Below are 15,746 nucleotides of genomic sequence, written 5' to 3' on the forward strand. Positions count from 1 at the left end.
GGTAAAGTGGAATAGTAAGTTAAAGGCTTGAGTGGATAAAAGCATGTAGATAGTTTGGGAGCATAGGCAAGTTCAGGTTCAGGGAACCTGAGAAGGGTGAGAGCATGGTAAAGGGTGCTTGCGTGCTCCCGGGAAAGGGGCTGAGATGTGTCGATGAAGCTGGACTGAGAGGGGGAGGGGGTCTGGTGGAGAACTGCGCACTGGGGCCAGAGGGATCTGCTCTGAGCAGGAGGCAATCTGAAGGAAGGGATGACATCATGAAGATGGACTGGAAGGCACTCACCCTGGCTGTTTGGTACTCTAGGAGCTAGAACAGGGGAATAAGGAGGTGAGAAAAACAGCCCAGGAGACTGTTGAATTACCTCTGGATCCTGATGTCTGAAATCGTGACACCTCACTGGTCTCTTCTCTGGCTGACAATTTTGATCAAAATTCTGGGCATAAAGGTGGCAAAGAAAAGTTCATTAAACACGATCTATTTGAAGAAAAAAAAAACTATCCAAACAAGGAAATGAAATTATCCAAACAAGGAAATGAAATGTTTCCTATATCGTTGACCCAAAGTTAGAATTGAACTAAGACCACTTGCAAGAGTTTTTGTGAGGAGCTCTTTAATTAAAAGCAAACAAACAAAACAAACAAAAAAACCCAACTCCTCCATCACTTGTCTGTGAGCCATTCTGGAAACAAACAACATCCCCAAATTGAGGTTCATGTCCAACTTTATTTCTCTCCATTCAGTTGTAGTGGTGTGATTTGCACACTTGCTGCATTCGTACATGTGTTTATTCTAATGGTTCAGCTGGGCTTGGATGCTGGCTGCAATAAGCCTAAGAAAGACCCGCATTTCTCCACTCCTCCGTTTCTGATTATATTTCATAATGTGTTAATATTTGCAGGCTAATCTTTTTTTTTTGAAATCTACCTTTTATTTTTATTTATTTATTTTTAACATCTTTATTGGAGTATACTTGCTTTACAATGTTGGGTTAGTTTCTGCTGTATAACAAAGAGTGAATCAGATATACATATACATATATCCCCATATCCCCTCCCTCTTGCATCTCCCTCCCTCCCACCCTCCCTATCCCACCCCTCTAGGTGGTCACGAAGCACTGAGCTGATCTCCCTGTGCTATGCGGCTGCTTCCCATTAGCTATCTATTTTACGTTTGGTAGTGCATATATGTCCATGCCACTCTCTCACTTTGTCCCAGCTTACCCTTCCACCTCCCTGTGTCCTCAAGTCCATTCTCTATGTCTGTGTCATTATTCCTGTCCTGCCCCTAGGTTCTTCAGAACCCTTTTTTTTTTTTTTTTTTAGATTCCACATATATGTGTTAGCATATGTTTTTCTCTTTCTGACTTACTTCACTCTGTATGACAGACTCTAGGTCCATCCACCTCACTGCAAATAACTCAATTTCATTTTTTTATGGCTGAGTAATATTCCATTGTATATATGTGCCACATCTTCTTTATCCATTCATCTGTCAATGGACATTTAGGTTGCTTCCATGTCCTGGCTATTGTAAATAGAGCTGCAATGGACATTGTGGTACAGGACTCTTTTTGAATTATGGTTTTCTCAGGGTATATGCCCAGTAGTGGGATTGCTGGGTCGTATGGTAGTTCTATTTTTAGTTTTTTAAGGAACCTCCATACTGTTCTCCATACTGGCTGTATCAATTTACATTCCCACCAACAGTGCAAGAGGGTTCCCTTTTCTCCACACCCTCTCCGGCATTTATTGTTTGTAGATTTTTTGATGATGGCCATTCTGACTGGTGTAGTTTTGATTTGCATTTCTCTGATGATTAATGATGTTGAGCATCCTTTCATGTGTTTGTTGGCAATCTGTATATCTTCTTTTGAGAAATGTCAATTTAGGTCTTCTGCCCGTTTTTGGATTGGGTTTTTTGTTTTATTGATATTGAACTGCATGAGCTTCTTGTAAATTTTGGAGATTAATCCTTTGTCAGTTTGCAGGCTAATCTTGCACAGCTATTGAGAGATTCTCAGGACCGAAATAAACATCTGGGAGAAGAAATGAAAGAACTTCAGCAAAGGCTTGGAGAAGTCCAGGGTGACAATAAGGTACCGTGAATATTTTAAAGGCAAAAACCTCTCCTGAGTAATTTTGTGCCAGAGGTTTATGTATGGTGCATCAGAAGAATGTAATGCAGCATTTGCGGAAAAATTTGTTATAGATTTTTACATTTGCAATGAAAATTCACAGTTTAGCATTTCTTATCTTTATTACCTTCCCTTCGCGTGTGTGCACGCACACGTGTCTGTGTGTGTTTCTGGGTTGCTCTAAAATATTGTCACAACCCATTGTAGAAGTTTCATTACATTCAGCTTGGTGCTGAATAACATTGTGGTTGAGGGCAAAAAAAAGCCCAAATGCTATGCTTTCTCCTTTCTATACAAATAATGGATTTGTGGCTCAGATGATTTGGAATTACTCACATTCAGTTTTGAATTTTAAGTAGTCATCCTACTAATTATGTTCACATAACCAATTTATTTTATTGCTAAATTTGGCAATTTGTATGGAACATTGCTCAAAATCCACTGCTTGGTATTAATCAAACTCCCCTGTTGGCAACGTTAATTATAAAATATGAACTCATATACTCCAAACTAAATGTGAGCACTGTCTCTCCCAGCTGAAGCTGTGAACAAAAGTACAATTGAGAAAAGGAAGAAAAACTACCGAAGTTTAATTCCATCACCCCCAAATCATTTCCCATTTTGCCAATAGATTCAATTTCAACTTCTTGCCAGAGCCAGCTTTCCCAACAGGGATGGCCTTTGGAGTTTCACTCAAGCAAACTACATGGTGGGGAGGAGGTACTTTCTTGGGCAATGTCTTTTGAATGGTACCAAATTCCCTGACAAATGATGGGGATGTTTGTTGTTCCTGGGAGTCACTGGTTATTGGAAGGCACCATTTTGAAAGATGCTCATTCTTTAAAAAAAAGTATGGATGTGTCTGGATTATCTCGAGAACTCTTCCACGACAAAGGGCAGAAAGGATTGTGTGCTTACTGCTGGCTTAAGGGGCTCAATCTAAGGGCATACTGGTGGGACTTCCCTGGTGGTCCAGCAGTTGAAACTCCACACTTCCACTGCAGGGGGCACGGGTTCAATCCCTGGTCGGGAAACTAGGATCCCGCATGCCACGAGGTGTGGTCAAAAAGTAAAAAAAAAAAAAAAAAAAAAAAAGGCATACTGGGAAGTCTTCTTTACATAGCCACTTGTCCACTTAGTCTGCCTTTAAAAAAATTTTTTTAAACCTCTTGGATTTAACATACTATATTTGAAAAATATTTCATGACTATTCTCCATCATGAAATAGGGAGTGGGTGAGAATGCTAAGAAGGGTGCTAATTAACCCTGGACAAGCTAATCAGGCCTCTCAAAAGGATTTGAGCTCTGTAACCTAGGTGTTTGGTCAATAATTAAAGGCCAGGCCTTCTTAGGTATTATCAAATGATAGCATCAGGGCAAGTTTTTCTAGAGAGTAAAATCAAGTATGTGCAATCATTTCCTTTTAAACCCATAAAAATACTGCAGGAATTTTGGAGAAGTTATAAATCCAGAAAATACTGAAACATTTTGAAATGTGATTTTTGGAGTCATGATTCTTCTTGACTGATTTTTTTTTCTTCTTCTTTTCTTTTCGTTTTTATTTTCTGAGTTACCACCGCCCCCCAACCTCCAACTGTCCTAAACACACCTCTGCCTCATCTTTTGGTCACTTTTAATTGTATCGCCTTGTAGGCCTGAGATATTTTAGGAATTGACATTTGCAGCTGATATTTCGAGGAAAGAAAGGGAGGGTATGTGTGCATGAGTGTGTGTGTGAGTGTAACGCTAAGCGCAGGTCTGGGGCTGCTTTTGCATTGGCACCATCTGAGCTTCATGATTTGCTTGTATTCTGGGTCTTTATTCCAGTAGCTGGACACATTTATCAAACTTGGTTTTCTCACTCAAGGTTTAGAATTTAGTGACTCATATTCATGGCCTGTGAAGTAATTTGCCTGCCAGCAGATGCAGGCAAGATGTTAAAATGTTCAGTAGACCCTGTATCTCAGTCTCCAGTCCTCTCCTCCTCAAAAAAGACCAACTGCAGTGAGCCCCAGAGACTCTGTTTATTCTCATTTGCATCTAAAGTTATAGGGCTGGTTTATTTTCATCCCCCCTGTGAGTCACGGTCATCCTCCCCCCCCCACCCCACCCCCAGTCATCAACATTAAGGCCGGATGACTCATTCAGTAATGACACCAGCCATCTTGAGAAACACAGAGGCCTCTCTTGAAGGGTGGCTGTGACTGTGTGGTGGAGAATGGGTTAACCCTTCCTTTGCTCTTTTATTCATCGTGTCACAGCTCCAACCTTTCCATCGCCTTCGGAATCTAGTCCTACCTCCTTACTATGGTGTGCTTGGCCCTCCATTATCTGGACCCTCCTGATTTTTCCAGCCACATCTGTTGCCATTAGTCGCCTCACACTTCAGCTCTGCAGGGCTAATTTCAGCCCCTCAGCTGAGCCATACTGAGTTGTGCCTCAGGGCCTTTGCACCTGCTGTCTGCTCTCTGGAACACTCTTCCCCTTTACTTCTGTAAACTCCTGCTCATCTTTCAGGTCATAGGTCAAATGTAGCCTTCTCCAACTCTCAGGGGCAGGTCCTGCACACACCCACAGTGCCCTGCTCTTTTCCCTCTGCTTGTACTTGTTTGGCACCCCTCCCCCAAAGGTAAACTCTTTGCAGGCCAAATTCCTGTATCCGTAGGAATTTGCATCTTAGTTCGTGATACACGGACATTATTTAATAGATCTTTATTGAAGGAATGGAATAGGATAAATGAATGAGTGAATGAATAAAGGGAATGCAAAAAGGAGCAGAAAGGTTCAATAAAGAGGAAGAGGAAAAGAAAAAGGAAGAACACATGAAAATAGCAGACTGACTGCCCCTCCGGTTGTCATCACTAACTCTCTTTGTGGGGTAAGGAGTAGTTTAGAAACCTGGAGAAAGGAGTTAGAAAAGCAAACTATTCCATCTGAGAAAAAGCAGAAGAAAGCCAAACCTAAGGTTTGAGACCTTAGGGAGCCCCTGGAAAGGTCAGGGGGTCTGATGCTGAGCCTTAGTGGGTGTGGGGTAAGGGTCCTGCTCCTAGGCTGGTTCAAGCCTGTTAAATTCAATAATACTTAATAATGGATGTTGTGGGATTCCTAACTCCTCCCATTCCGGGCTTGTGGCATCACTTTATGAGCAACTATTAAAGTGGAAGTTTGTTATCTCCAAGTTGTCATTTTAACTGATGACCCTTAGCCATATTTTGGGAAGCCCAGATTCTAGATGTTAAGTACATTTAAGAAACAAGGTGATAGGAAATTACTTGCCTTGGCTATTTTAAGGTAGACTAATTTTTCCATTTGTTCAGCTAGAGCCTTGTAACCCTACGTGCCATAAAGCATTTTCAAACAGCCTCTTGAAAGATTTGTTGCCACCCTGTCTTACAAGCAGCTTAGCACTCACACAGGGTTGGAGGTGGAGGGTGGGATTCCATGATTAACAAACCTATTATCTCTCTGAGCAGCGCCCCAATCGAGGCTTCTGGACAGACACAAAGCCCCAGTTCAAACCAGACGAGAGGTGGGAAAAGGGAAGCCTAGTAGACACCCTCCCCTTCCTTGCTAATAATAGCTCTGAAAGGTTGAGGAGGGAAGGGAGAACTCACACCTCCACAAATCACCCTGGGGAAAGCTTTTCATGAGGGTGGGTTGCCCAGGGTTCTTTGTGTGGCAGTCTGTGAGGAATAAGGACCAATTACGTGGAAAACCCAGGCAATGCTAGGGCCTCAAGTGTGGAGAGCAGCCCACCCAGAGAGTTACAGCTCCCCTTCTTGCCCCAGAGGCATGCCTGCTTCCTCTTCTGGGCATTAAGAAAAGAGTGGATTTAGGGAAAGGGGACCGGTGCGGGGTGGGGGGAAAGGAGGCCTCTGAGAACTTAAGGATCAGTAAGAGGCAGCTAGCAGAGCACACTTGAATCACAGATATCCAGAGGTGAGCTGGTGAGCCAGCTCTTCTGAAGAGGAAGCCTGGCTGGTAGCACTTTACCAATCTCCCTGGTGCCAGTACTGATGCCATGGCATTCAAATATCAGGCTAACAAAGTGAGGTCACTGAACTGGGAGTTAGAAAGCTTGGCACTCCAGAAAGAGCTAGCTCCAGCCTCCCACTGCCAAGTGGTATAATCTAGAATAGTCCAAGAGGTCCATCTTTGGAAACTGCTAGACCCAGGTTTATATTCTAACTCTGCCAGTTATTATTTGTGTGGCCTTGAGCAAGTCAGTTGTCTCTCTAGACCCCAGTTTCCTCATCTGTAAAATGGGAGTAATGATACCTCACATAGAATTGCTGTCAGGTTTCATCGTTATTCATCAATACATAATTGGGGACTGATTAATGTTCTAGGAGCTGTGACTACGTCAGGAATAAGAAAAACAAGGTGCGTGTTCTCACAGAGCTTATAGTCTAGTTGGGGAGACAGAGAATAAGAAAATAAAATACTTACGTAAGATCATCAGACAGTGGTTAGTGCTGGGAAGAAAAGAAAGCAGGAGATTTAATGGTTTGGAGTGTGTGTGTGCATGCAATATTATGTTTATAAAGGGTGTAGCATAGGACCTGGCATCCAGTAAGCACTCCATAAAGGGTGAACATTGCTGGTATCTTTAGCACAACCTGGGCCCACATCGGCTTAGTATCCTCTTGTATCAGAGTTCCACCAGGAATCTCAAGGTCTTCCTTTCTGTTGATCGACTATTTCCAGTGAACCCCGGGGGTATGTGCCTCCCAACAGAGACAGAGACCGGGGGTAAGAAGCCTGGCATCTGGCAAATGGATCCCCAAAACTCAGCCCTCCTTATCACCACCCGACTTTATTATTTATCACCACCCCAAACATTATTGCTTTGGTGTCACGCTCCCAGAAGCTTCCTTGCATTTTGTGTACCCTTGTGGAATAAGCACCTAATAGAACAGGCCAGGAGCAGCATCTCATGTTCCTGCTGGGTTTCCTTGTCTGCTTGCTTTTATTTTTCCTTCATTTTACAGATTATGGCACTTTAAGTGCAGAAGAACAATAATGCAATGGGAAGTACTCAAAAGCAAGGAACTTCAGGTGGACAGTGTCAGGCAGTCACATTTCCTGGGCCCCTGCTGGCCAATTTAAATGTAACTGTTTGCAGTCGTGCATAAACATGGGGTTTTGCCCTTAATAATGAGCTTTATGTTACACCAGCTGAAGGTCTTTAAGTACCTCTGTTTTATCTGGTGTTGGCCCCATAAAATAATAGACCCCTTCTGTGAACGTACCTCTAATGATGTGGGACTTTTGGAAGGATTCAGCAAGCAAACCAATTAAGTCAAAGCCACCAGCCAATACCGGCAGACCAATGAGCATGCAGGTGACTAATTAAAGTATACTCTGTTAAAAAATAAAAGTGTTCAGCTTGGATGTTTGTAAGAGTCCAGGATGAGGGATTAGAGAGCTCTTTGTAAACATTTCGTCTTTATGCTTCAAAGGAGCACAGAGATGTCCTAGCTTGTGGGAAACCCGGATGAAGAGGGCACTCTAATGAAAAGCTCTCACCTTGGGGCATTATAGAAATTAATTACAAAGAATTAAAGTGAGTGATAAGGGCCCTTCACCTGCTCCAGCCCCATCATATCTTATTCTAACTGGGATCTTGATGGTGAAACACAGGCAACGCTCAGCAAGCAGCCAGACTAGTTCAACATTTCCTAATGTTTTATTGTCAGATGAATTAAGCAAATGAATTTGGTCTCAGACGCCATATTTGAGCTTATTCTGGCTTATATGAGCACACAGCCCGGGTAGACCAAGCAACCAAAACAGTGTGGTTTTGGACGTTCATCCCCTAGATCATGCACTATAATTACACTTTGTAGAGAACTGATTCTGAAAGATATCTCTGCCTAAGACTTATTTTATAGTACACCATACCCAAATTACACTAAAATGAAAACAAATTGAAGCAGCTTTAAAACTGCTTGGTGCGGGCTTCCTTGGTGGTGCAGTGGTTGAGAGTCCGCCTGCCGATGCAGGGGACACGGGTTCGTGTCCCGGTCCGGGAAGATCCCACATGCTGTGGAGCGGCTGGGCCCATGAGCCATGGCCGCTGAGCCTGTGCGTCCGGAGCCTGTGCTCTGCAACGGGAGAGGCCACAACAGTGAGAGGCCCGCGTACCGAAAAAAAAAAACTGCTTGGTGCAACTCTCTAAAGATTGTCGCTCTGGGAGCAAGGTGTTCTGAACTATCTGAAGGTAATTCAGGGGCTTCCTAGCTGTGTAACCTTGGGCCAGTTGCTTGACTTCTCTGTGTCTTCAGTTGTTCTCATCTATACAATGGAGATAACAGTAGTACTTGCCTATGGAGGGTAGTTCAGTTCAATTCATTTCAATGCATCTTTATTGGAGACTCAACTCTATGGTCTGGGAATAGGGTAGTAAACAAAACCAATGAGTTCCTGCCTTCATGGAGCTTCTATTCTAGGGGGGACAGATGGGCAGTAAGCAAATAAACAAATTAATATATGATATTACACAGATTCTGAGAGGCACAGGTTTTCACATTTGAACATCTCTGATGTAGTTATTGGTATCATGTAGTGATGATTGGTATTTTTCAGTCTTTTTGGTCATGCATAGTGGTGGGTCTTAGAGTTGATAGAGTCTTATATTTGATGAAATGCAGTATAATGTGTCAGAAGGTGCTAAGTGCTCAACAAGTTACCGCAGGCTAGGGGGCTGTACAGTGCAGCCTGGGCTGCCGGGGATAGGGGAGGGGGGCAACTACTTACACTGGGTGGTCAGGAAGGCATTTCTGTTGACACACCCTTTACTCAGAGGCCTGAAGGAAGTGAGGTGGGAGGTGGTCAGATAACGGGGGGATGAGGTGCAGAGACCCTGAGTGAGCGAGCTTGGGTGACACAGGCACGACATAGGGGGCCAGCGTGCCTTCTGTGAGGATTAAATACAGAAAGTTATACAGGGCACTTAATGCAGAACACACTCCACAGGGGGAGCGCCAGGCAGTGAGTGCTATCATCGGTGTGGAGAGAGGCCGCAGAGCATCCACTCCAGAACCCTCGCCTGCCTGGGGTCAGCTCCTGGCCCTGCCATTTCTAAGGTCTGTGACGTGAGCAAGTTACTCCACCTCTCTGTGTCTCTGCTTCTCTTCTGACAATGGGGACTGTAACAGTGCATCACAGAGTGTTTGTTGGACTTACTGGGACAATGTGTGTAAGCACCTAGGACAGGGCTTGTTGTGTTAAGGGTGAGGGGACACTGCAGCCTCCTGATCTGAGCATGGGCCCAGGCAAGGAGCCCTGGTTTCAGAGCGCTGCAGCAGCCCCTATGAGCTTCTCCCCTATGAGGAGGACGGGGCAGTGTCTGCCTCCCGGGGTTGGGAAGCCCCACATGAGAGACTTCCTGTATTTAAGATGTATCTGAGGACTCCCTGCGGTTAGCCAGACACTGCTATGGGCGCCACCTATTTCAGTGTGTATGAACAGCCAGGTTCCTGCAGTGGAGCTGACAGGGGGAGGGACAATCAGATGAACCAGGTGATTTCTGGCAGTATGATGAAGGCAGTGGGGCCCTTGAAGGTGAACTGCTTCAGCGACAGTGTCCAGGGAAGACCTCTCAGAGGAGGTGACATTTGATCTGTGACCTGAAAGAGACAAAAGAAGTGGGTTCTGGACAGACCTGTGGGCAAGCTGCTCAAGGGCAGAGCAAGTGCAAAGGCACAGAGGCAGGCAGGAGCAGGTTGTGCTTGAGGCACTGAAGGAAAGCCAGTGTGGCCAGCAAACAAGGGAGGTGGTTGGAGGTTGGGTTGGGAGGTGGGCAGGGGCAGCTCACGCATCAGCAGCTCTCATAAGGGCTTTGCCATTTATTCCAAATTTATTCCATTACAGTGAAAAGCCGCTGGAGGTATCGTGTGTAAGGAAAGCTTATAGCATGTTGTTTGGCCCAAGTTGGGTGCTCGTTAACTGGGAAATATTGACACACATTAATGAGTGTGTGCCTGATAATCTCCAGAGCCTGGGAGGAAGAATATGAAAACTGCTGGGTTTCTTTTTTAAGTGACAAATTCTTTTGTTTAAAGCTAGAACTAGATTTGCCATATAGGTTTAGGAATTTGAACTTTGGTATAAACAATAGAGTTGCCTACTTGGAGCCTTTTAAAGCTCTCCTGTCTAATTTTATCAAGGGTATTTCAAAAGGTCAGGGGGCAGTTGGAGAGGATGTGGAGAAAACCAACAGGAAAAGTAAAGAAAAGATAGGCAGGACCTTGTTTATTAAGTCGCCCAGCACAACACTGGCAGATGAATGTTTGATAAATGGCTTTTGGTGTTGACCTCTCCCTAGGCGTGCTATTTGCAGCAGTACACAAGGACCAGGGGTGAGGAAGGGCTAACATCCACTCCTATTAATTCTTGCATCTGATCTTCCCAGTAACTCTGACAAATAGAGAGTCACTGTATAAGAATTATAACCATACCAGCTATAACTGGGGATTGTACTTTTAAAGCTCTTCAAAGAGTGATTATTGCATTGTATCTTCACATTGCAAGGATGTAATCCCCCAGAGCTGGAGTTGTGCAGTGCACAGGCCGGGCAGTCATACATAGCTGTTCTGTCTGCAAGATAGCTTTTATTCTTACTGTAGACTGAATGTGCCCCCACCCCAAATTCATATGTTGAAACCTGATCCGAAATGTGATGGTATTAGGAGGTGGGGGCTTTGGGAAGTGATTAGGTCGTGACAGCAGAGCTCTCATGAATGGGATTAGTGCCCTCATAAAAGAGACCCCAGTGAGCAATTTTGCCCCCTCTGCCATGTGAGGACACAGTGAGAAGACAGCTGACTATGAAACAGGAAGTGGGCCCTCACTAGACCACAAACCTACCAGTGTCTTGATCTTGGACATCCTAGACTCCAACTGTGAGAAGTGAATGTTTGCTGTTTATAAGCAACTCAGTCTATGGTATTCTGTTATAGCAACCTAAACAGACTAAGACAGGAGTTGGTACTAAGACGTGGGGTGCTGCTATAACAAATACCTAAAATGTGGAAGCAGCTTTGGAACTGGGTAGTGGGTAGAGGCTGGAAGAGTTTTGAGGTTCCTGCTTGAAAAAGCCTGTTGTCCCTCACAGCATTGCTGTGAAGGGACCATTAAGGGCAATTCTGGTGAGGACTCAGAAAAAAAAAAAAAAAAAAAAAGAGAGAGCTGTGGAGAAAGCGTCCATCTTCTTGGAGAATACTTAAGTCATCCTGAACAGAATGTTGGTAGAAATATGGACAGTAAAGGCCATTCTGATGAGGCCTCAGATGGAAATTAGGAACACGTTATTGGATGCTGGGGAAAAGGCCATCCTTGTTATAAAGTAGCAACAACCTGGCTGAACTGTGATTGAGTTCTATTGTTTTATGGAAGGTAGAACTTGTGAGCAATGAAACTGGATATTTAGCTGAGGAAATTTCTAAAAAATGTGTTGAAGGAGCAGGCTGGTTTCTCCTGACTGCTTATAAAATGTGAGAAGAGAGAGATGATTTGAAGAAGGAATTGTTCAGCAAAGAGGAACCAGAATTTAAAGATTTGGAAAATTCTCAGCCTGTCCATATTGCAAAAAAATGAGAACGCTAAGGGTGTTGGCCAAACAACCATTTGGTAAGGAGATTAGTATGGATTAGAGGCCGGGCGCTATTTTTCAGGGCAAGAGAAGAATGACATGGAAGGTAACTCAGAGCCCAGCAAGGCTGCCACTCCCGCCACAGGCCTAGAGTGCATGGCTCTGGGGGACAGAATACCTTCACCTGGGTTAGAATGGAGGGGGCCTCCTAGAGCCCCAGGGCTGAGACCCCAACCCAGCAGAGCCGCAGGGCACCAGAGCAGAGCCACTGCAGGGCTGTCCTGCCAAGCCTTGGTGGTGATGTTGCCAGTGGGCCTGGAAGGCAGAGCATCGAGCCAGAGGATTAGTCCTGAGCTTTAACATTTAACGTTGTTTGATCTGTTAGGTTTTGGACTTACTTGAGACCTGTCACCCCTTCCTTCTTTCCTATTTCTGCCTTTTGGAATGGGAATGTCGCTCCTGCGTGTGTCCCACCTTTATATTTTGGAAGCACATAACTTGCTAGGTTTCACAATTTCACAGGTGGAGAGGAGTTTGCCTCAGGATGCATCTCACCTCGAGTCTCACCCATACCTGATTTAGATGATATTTAGATGAGGTTTTGGACTTTAGACTTAAGAGTTGATGCTGGAACCAGTTAATTCTTTGGGGGTTATTGGGATAGAGTAAATATATTTCATGTGTAAGAAGAACATGAATTTGGGGGTGATCAAGGGTGGAATGCTATAAACTGTGTCCCCTCCCAAAAATTCATATGTTGAAAACTCCTCCCCAGTGTGATGGTATTTGGAGGTGGGAGCCTTTGGGAGGTGGTTAGATCATGAAGGTGGAGCCCTCATGAATAGGATTAGTGCCCTTATAAAAGGGACCCTAGAGAGCTCTCTCACCCCTTCCTCCATGTGAGCACACAGAAAAAAGACAGCCATCTATGAACTAGGAAGCAGGCTCTCACCAGACACCCAACCTGCTAGCACCTTGATCTTAGACTTCCCAGCATCTAGAACTGTGAGAAATAAATGTTTGTTGTTTATAAGCCATGCAGTCGATGGTAGTCTGTTATAGCAGCCTGAATGGACTAAGGCAATCTCCACTTTCAAAAACACTAAAGTCACTTGGGGCTCCGTGAGGCTAGATAACAGCCAAAGACATGTGACTAGGACCAGCAGATACAGGATCTGAACACAGACTACACCTGGAGAATAATAGCTGCTCCTGCCACCAGCTGCCTTCCTCCCACTGTCTGTTGGGGAAAATGGATTCAGGCAAATGAAAACAAGAGGAGGGAGAGACTGTTGAGGGCTATGAGGGATGAAGCCCAAGAAGAGATCAAGGAAGAAGCGAGTCATTCCGACCGGGGGGCCTTGGCGGGACCAGAGTTTGAGCAGGTCTTTGGCAGAGGAGTTGGACTCCATCAGCAGGGTGGGGGAAGAGCGCCCAAGAGCCTTTTGTCACATCGTTTTGCAGCCCTGTCCCTCAGCCACATCCCAGCTGCAGCTGCACCTCATCCATAAGTGGATGACTCACACTCATAATTCATTCATAATCGTTTATTTCCATCTAAATCAGCAAATGGATGCATCTCCTGGTGGCCGTGTGCGTGCCTCTCAGGGCACTGATGCACTTCAAGGGTTGGCACGGGGAGGCCAGCCATGCAGTTTTGATGGCCCTGTTGGAGGAAATCAAACGCTCCGAGCAGTTGCTTCATAGAGCTTCCAAGGTGGGAAATCAGCCTCACTGCCTGCAGTCTACAGATAAGGTTGGCTCAGCAGCTCGGCTTCCTCCAGCTTAGAAGAAAGATCGACTTCCCCAGTGGGTGTATGTGTGGGGAAACTCTCATGGAGGAGGACACCAATGATCACAGCAATAGTCCTAATAGCAGCTGACATTGATCAAGCACTTTGTATGTTCCAGGGGCTGTGCTAAGTATGGTAGAGAAATCTCATCTTCTCTTACTTGGGACTAGGTTCTAAAGTCAGCGGATAAGAGGCAAAAACTTGTGTCTAGCAGAAATTCACCTTGATGGTCTCTTAAATTGTCCATGAAGTTCAGGGCAAGTGGCCATGTGTCTCCTGAACAGGAGTCTTATGTATACATATGAACAGTATGATTTTGTCTAAATGTATTATCAGTCCCTCTCCCACCTTGCTCTCAGTCTGGGACATTGAAAGCAGGGATGGGTAGAGCCACCAATTTTTTAAATTTTTCTTTCTCTCCCATCCCCTCTTCTCCATCACTCCCTCCCTCCACTTGGTTCTCCCCGTCATCTTTTTGCCAAACACATACATTTGAATTCCCCTAAGGTAAATGCTCATCTAATACAACGTCCCTCTCTTACTTCGTGTTTAATGTTGGGTGGGGGCAATTGCCCCCTCTACTCCTCTTGATTTCTCTCTGTTTTTTTTTGTTTTTTGGTTTTTTTTTTGGCAATCCCACACGACATGCAGGATCTTAGTTCCCCAACCAGGGATTGAACCCTGAAGTGGAAGAGCAGAGTCCTAACCACTGGACCAATAGGGAATTTCCCCCTTCTTGATTTCTTGTGGCTGGACATGAGATAGATTAACAGGAGAAAAAGAAACACGTTTTAATTCATGCTGGTCCCATGGACATGGGACCTAAGACGTGCCCAAAGCAGATAACTTTTATACTTTTTAGACAAAGAAATAATAAATTTGGGAGGAGTTGACAGGACAAAGAAACTTAGGTTCGGGGTGCCCAATTAGTGAAGAATCTAAACCGAGTTTGGGCTTGGGGTAGTAAATTAAAGCAGTAACAGGGTTTGTTTATCCTGGTTTCTCGCCCGAATCCCCATCTCTGGCGATAAGGGCATCCGTCTACCTCCAGCTGCAGAAGGGCACCCTTCACATGCGAGATTTATTTTTTCCTGCTTTCAGGGTGACAGAAACGAGGGTCGGAGTGTCCCTCGTGTGTTGGCCATTTCTTAAGTAACTTTCATTCAAAATAATAAATATGCCATTGAGGCACATTTGGGGGCAGCCTACTCTGGGCCCCAACAGTTACAGCAACCTTGGACAGTAAAAAGCTGTACTGTTACTGTTGTATTCTTACAGTGAAGGACACTAAGGCTCAGAGAAGTTTAGGCATATACCTGAGATTGCACAGCTCTCGAACTTGGCCCCAGGACACCCCCCCCCACCGCCCCCCGGCAGGTGGACTCCAGAGCCCATCAGCTGTCAGCTGGGAAGACAAGAGAACTCTCCCTGGGGCTGCCATCCCTGTTGCAATGGCCTCCTTGGGCCCCTTCAGCTGATTGAACTTGAGTGTCAGACCCAACCAGTGATCCAGCTTTTACCAACTTGGGCCTCACTTTTAAAAATAAGTGTTTCATCCAGTCCAGCCCTGAGATTTAATAGCTGATATTGTGTGCACATTAAACACCAAATGATTGTTAACATGTTTATTGAAGCTGAACAGGCATCCAGTATATAAAAGATGACTCTCTTATATGGCTGTCAGACCTCAATAAACATGTTTAATAATTAATTGGCATTAAGCAAACATAATTGTGTGATTCTAAATTAAGTGTTCGGCGAAGCGTACTGTGAATGGAAAACCTCAGTGGTGTTCTATTACTTAAAGTTCAGGCTGTCAGTCTGGCTCTTCACATACGAAGAAAAGCGCCCTGCTTTCAAAGCCGTGTTGCAGACCTCCTGTTGCCTCGTGCCCAAAACGGCACAGGCCTTCTTGTTCCTAGACCCTTTCATCTGAGAAATGTTTCTTACTTGGTTAGCTGTTTGTCCTTCTGTGTATTCACCTGGGGTTCTGAAAGTCCTGAGCCAAGACTGTGATGTGAAAGATGTTTTCACATATCGGCTTTCAGGTAAATTAACCAGTTCTGACATAAACTCCGTTCCCCACAATATAGCCGATTCTTGACATTTGCTATAGTTACATTCTCTAAAATCACTGCGAACACTGAATTAGGGAATATTGAACCATTGTTCCTAGGGGAAATAGGAGATTAGGTTCCTCTGAGCCTCTGGTCACAATATTTT

The 15,746-nt window shown here is 44.7% G+C and overlaps 1 protein-coding gene across 1 annotated transcript in view; it reads left to right on the forward strand.

The window, feature by feature from the left end:
• The window catches only part of CCDC149 (coiled-coil domain containing 149), a 99,611-nt gene that overhangs the window by 48,988 nt on the left and 34,877 nt on the right, over positions 1–15,746 (forward strand). The window contains 1 exon segment of the mRNA XM_081229007.1: positions 1,989–2,096. Within this exon segment, the coding sequence (XP_081085133.1) occupies positions 1,989–2,096 (108 nt within the window).

Source organism: Mesoplodon bidens (genome assembly GCF_964165515.1).
Source record: "Mesoplodon bidens genome assembly, chromosome: 1".
In the NCBI taxonomy this organism is placed as follows: domain Eukaryota; kingdom Metazoa; phylum Chordata; class Mammalia; order Artiodactyla; family Ziphiidae; genus Mesoplodon; species Mesoplodon bidens.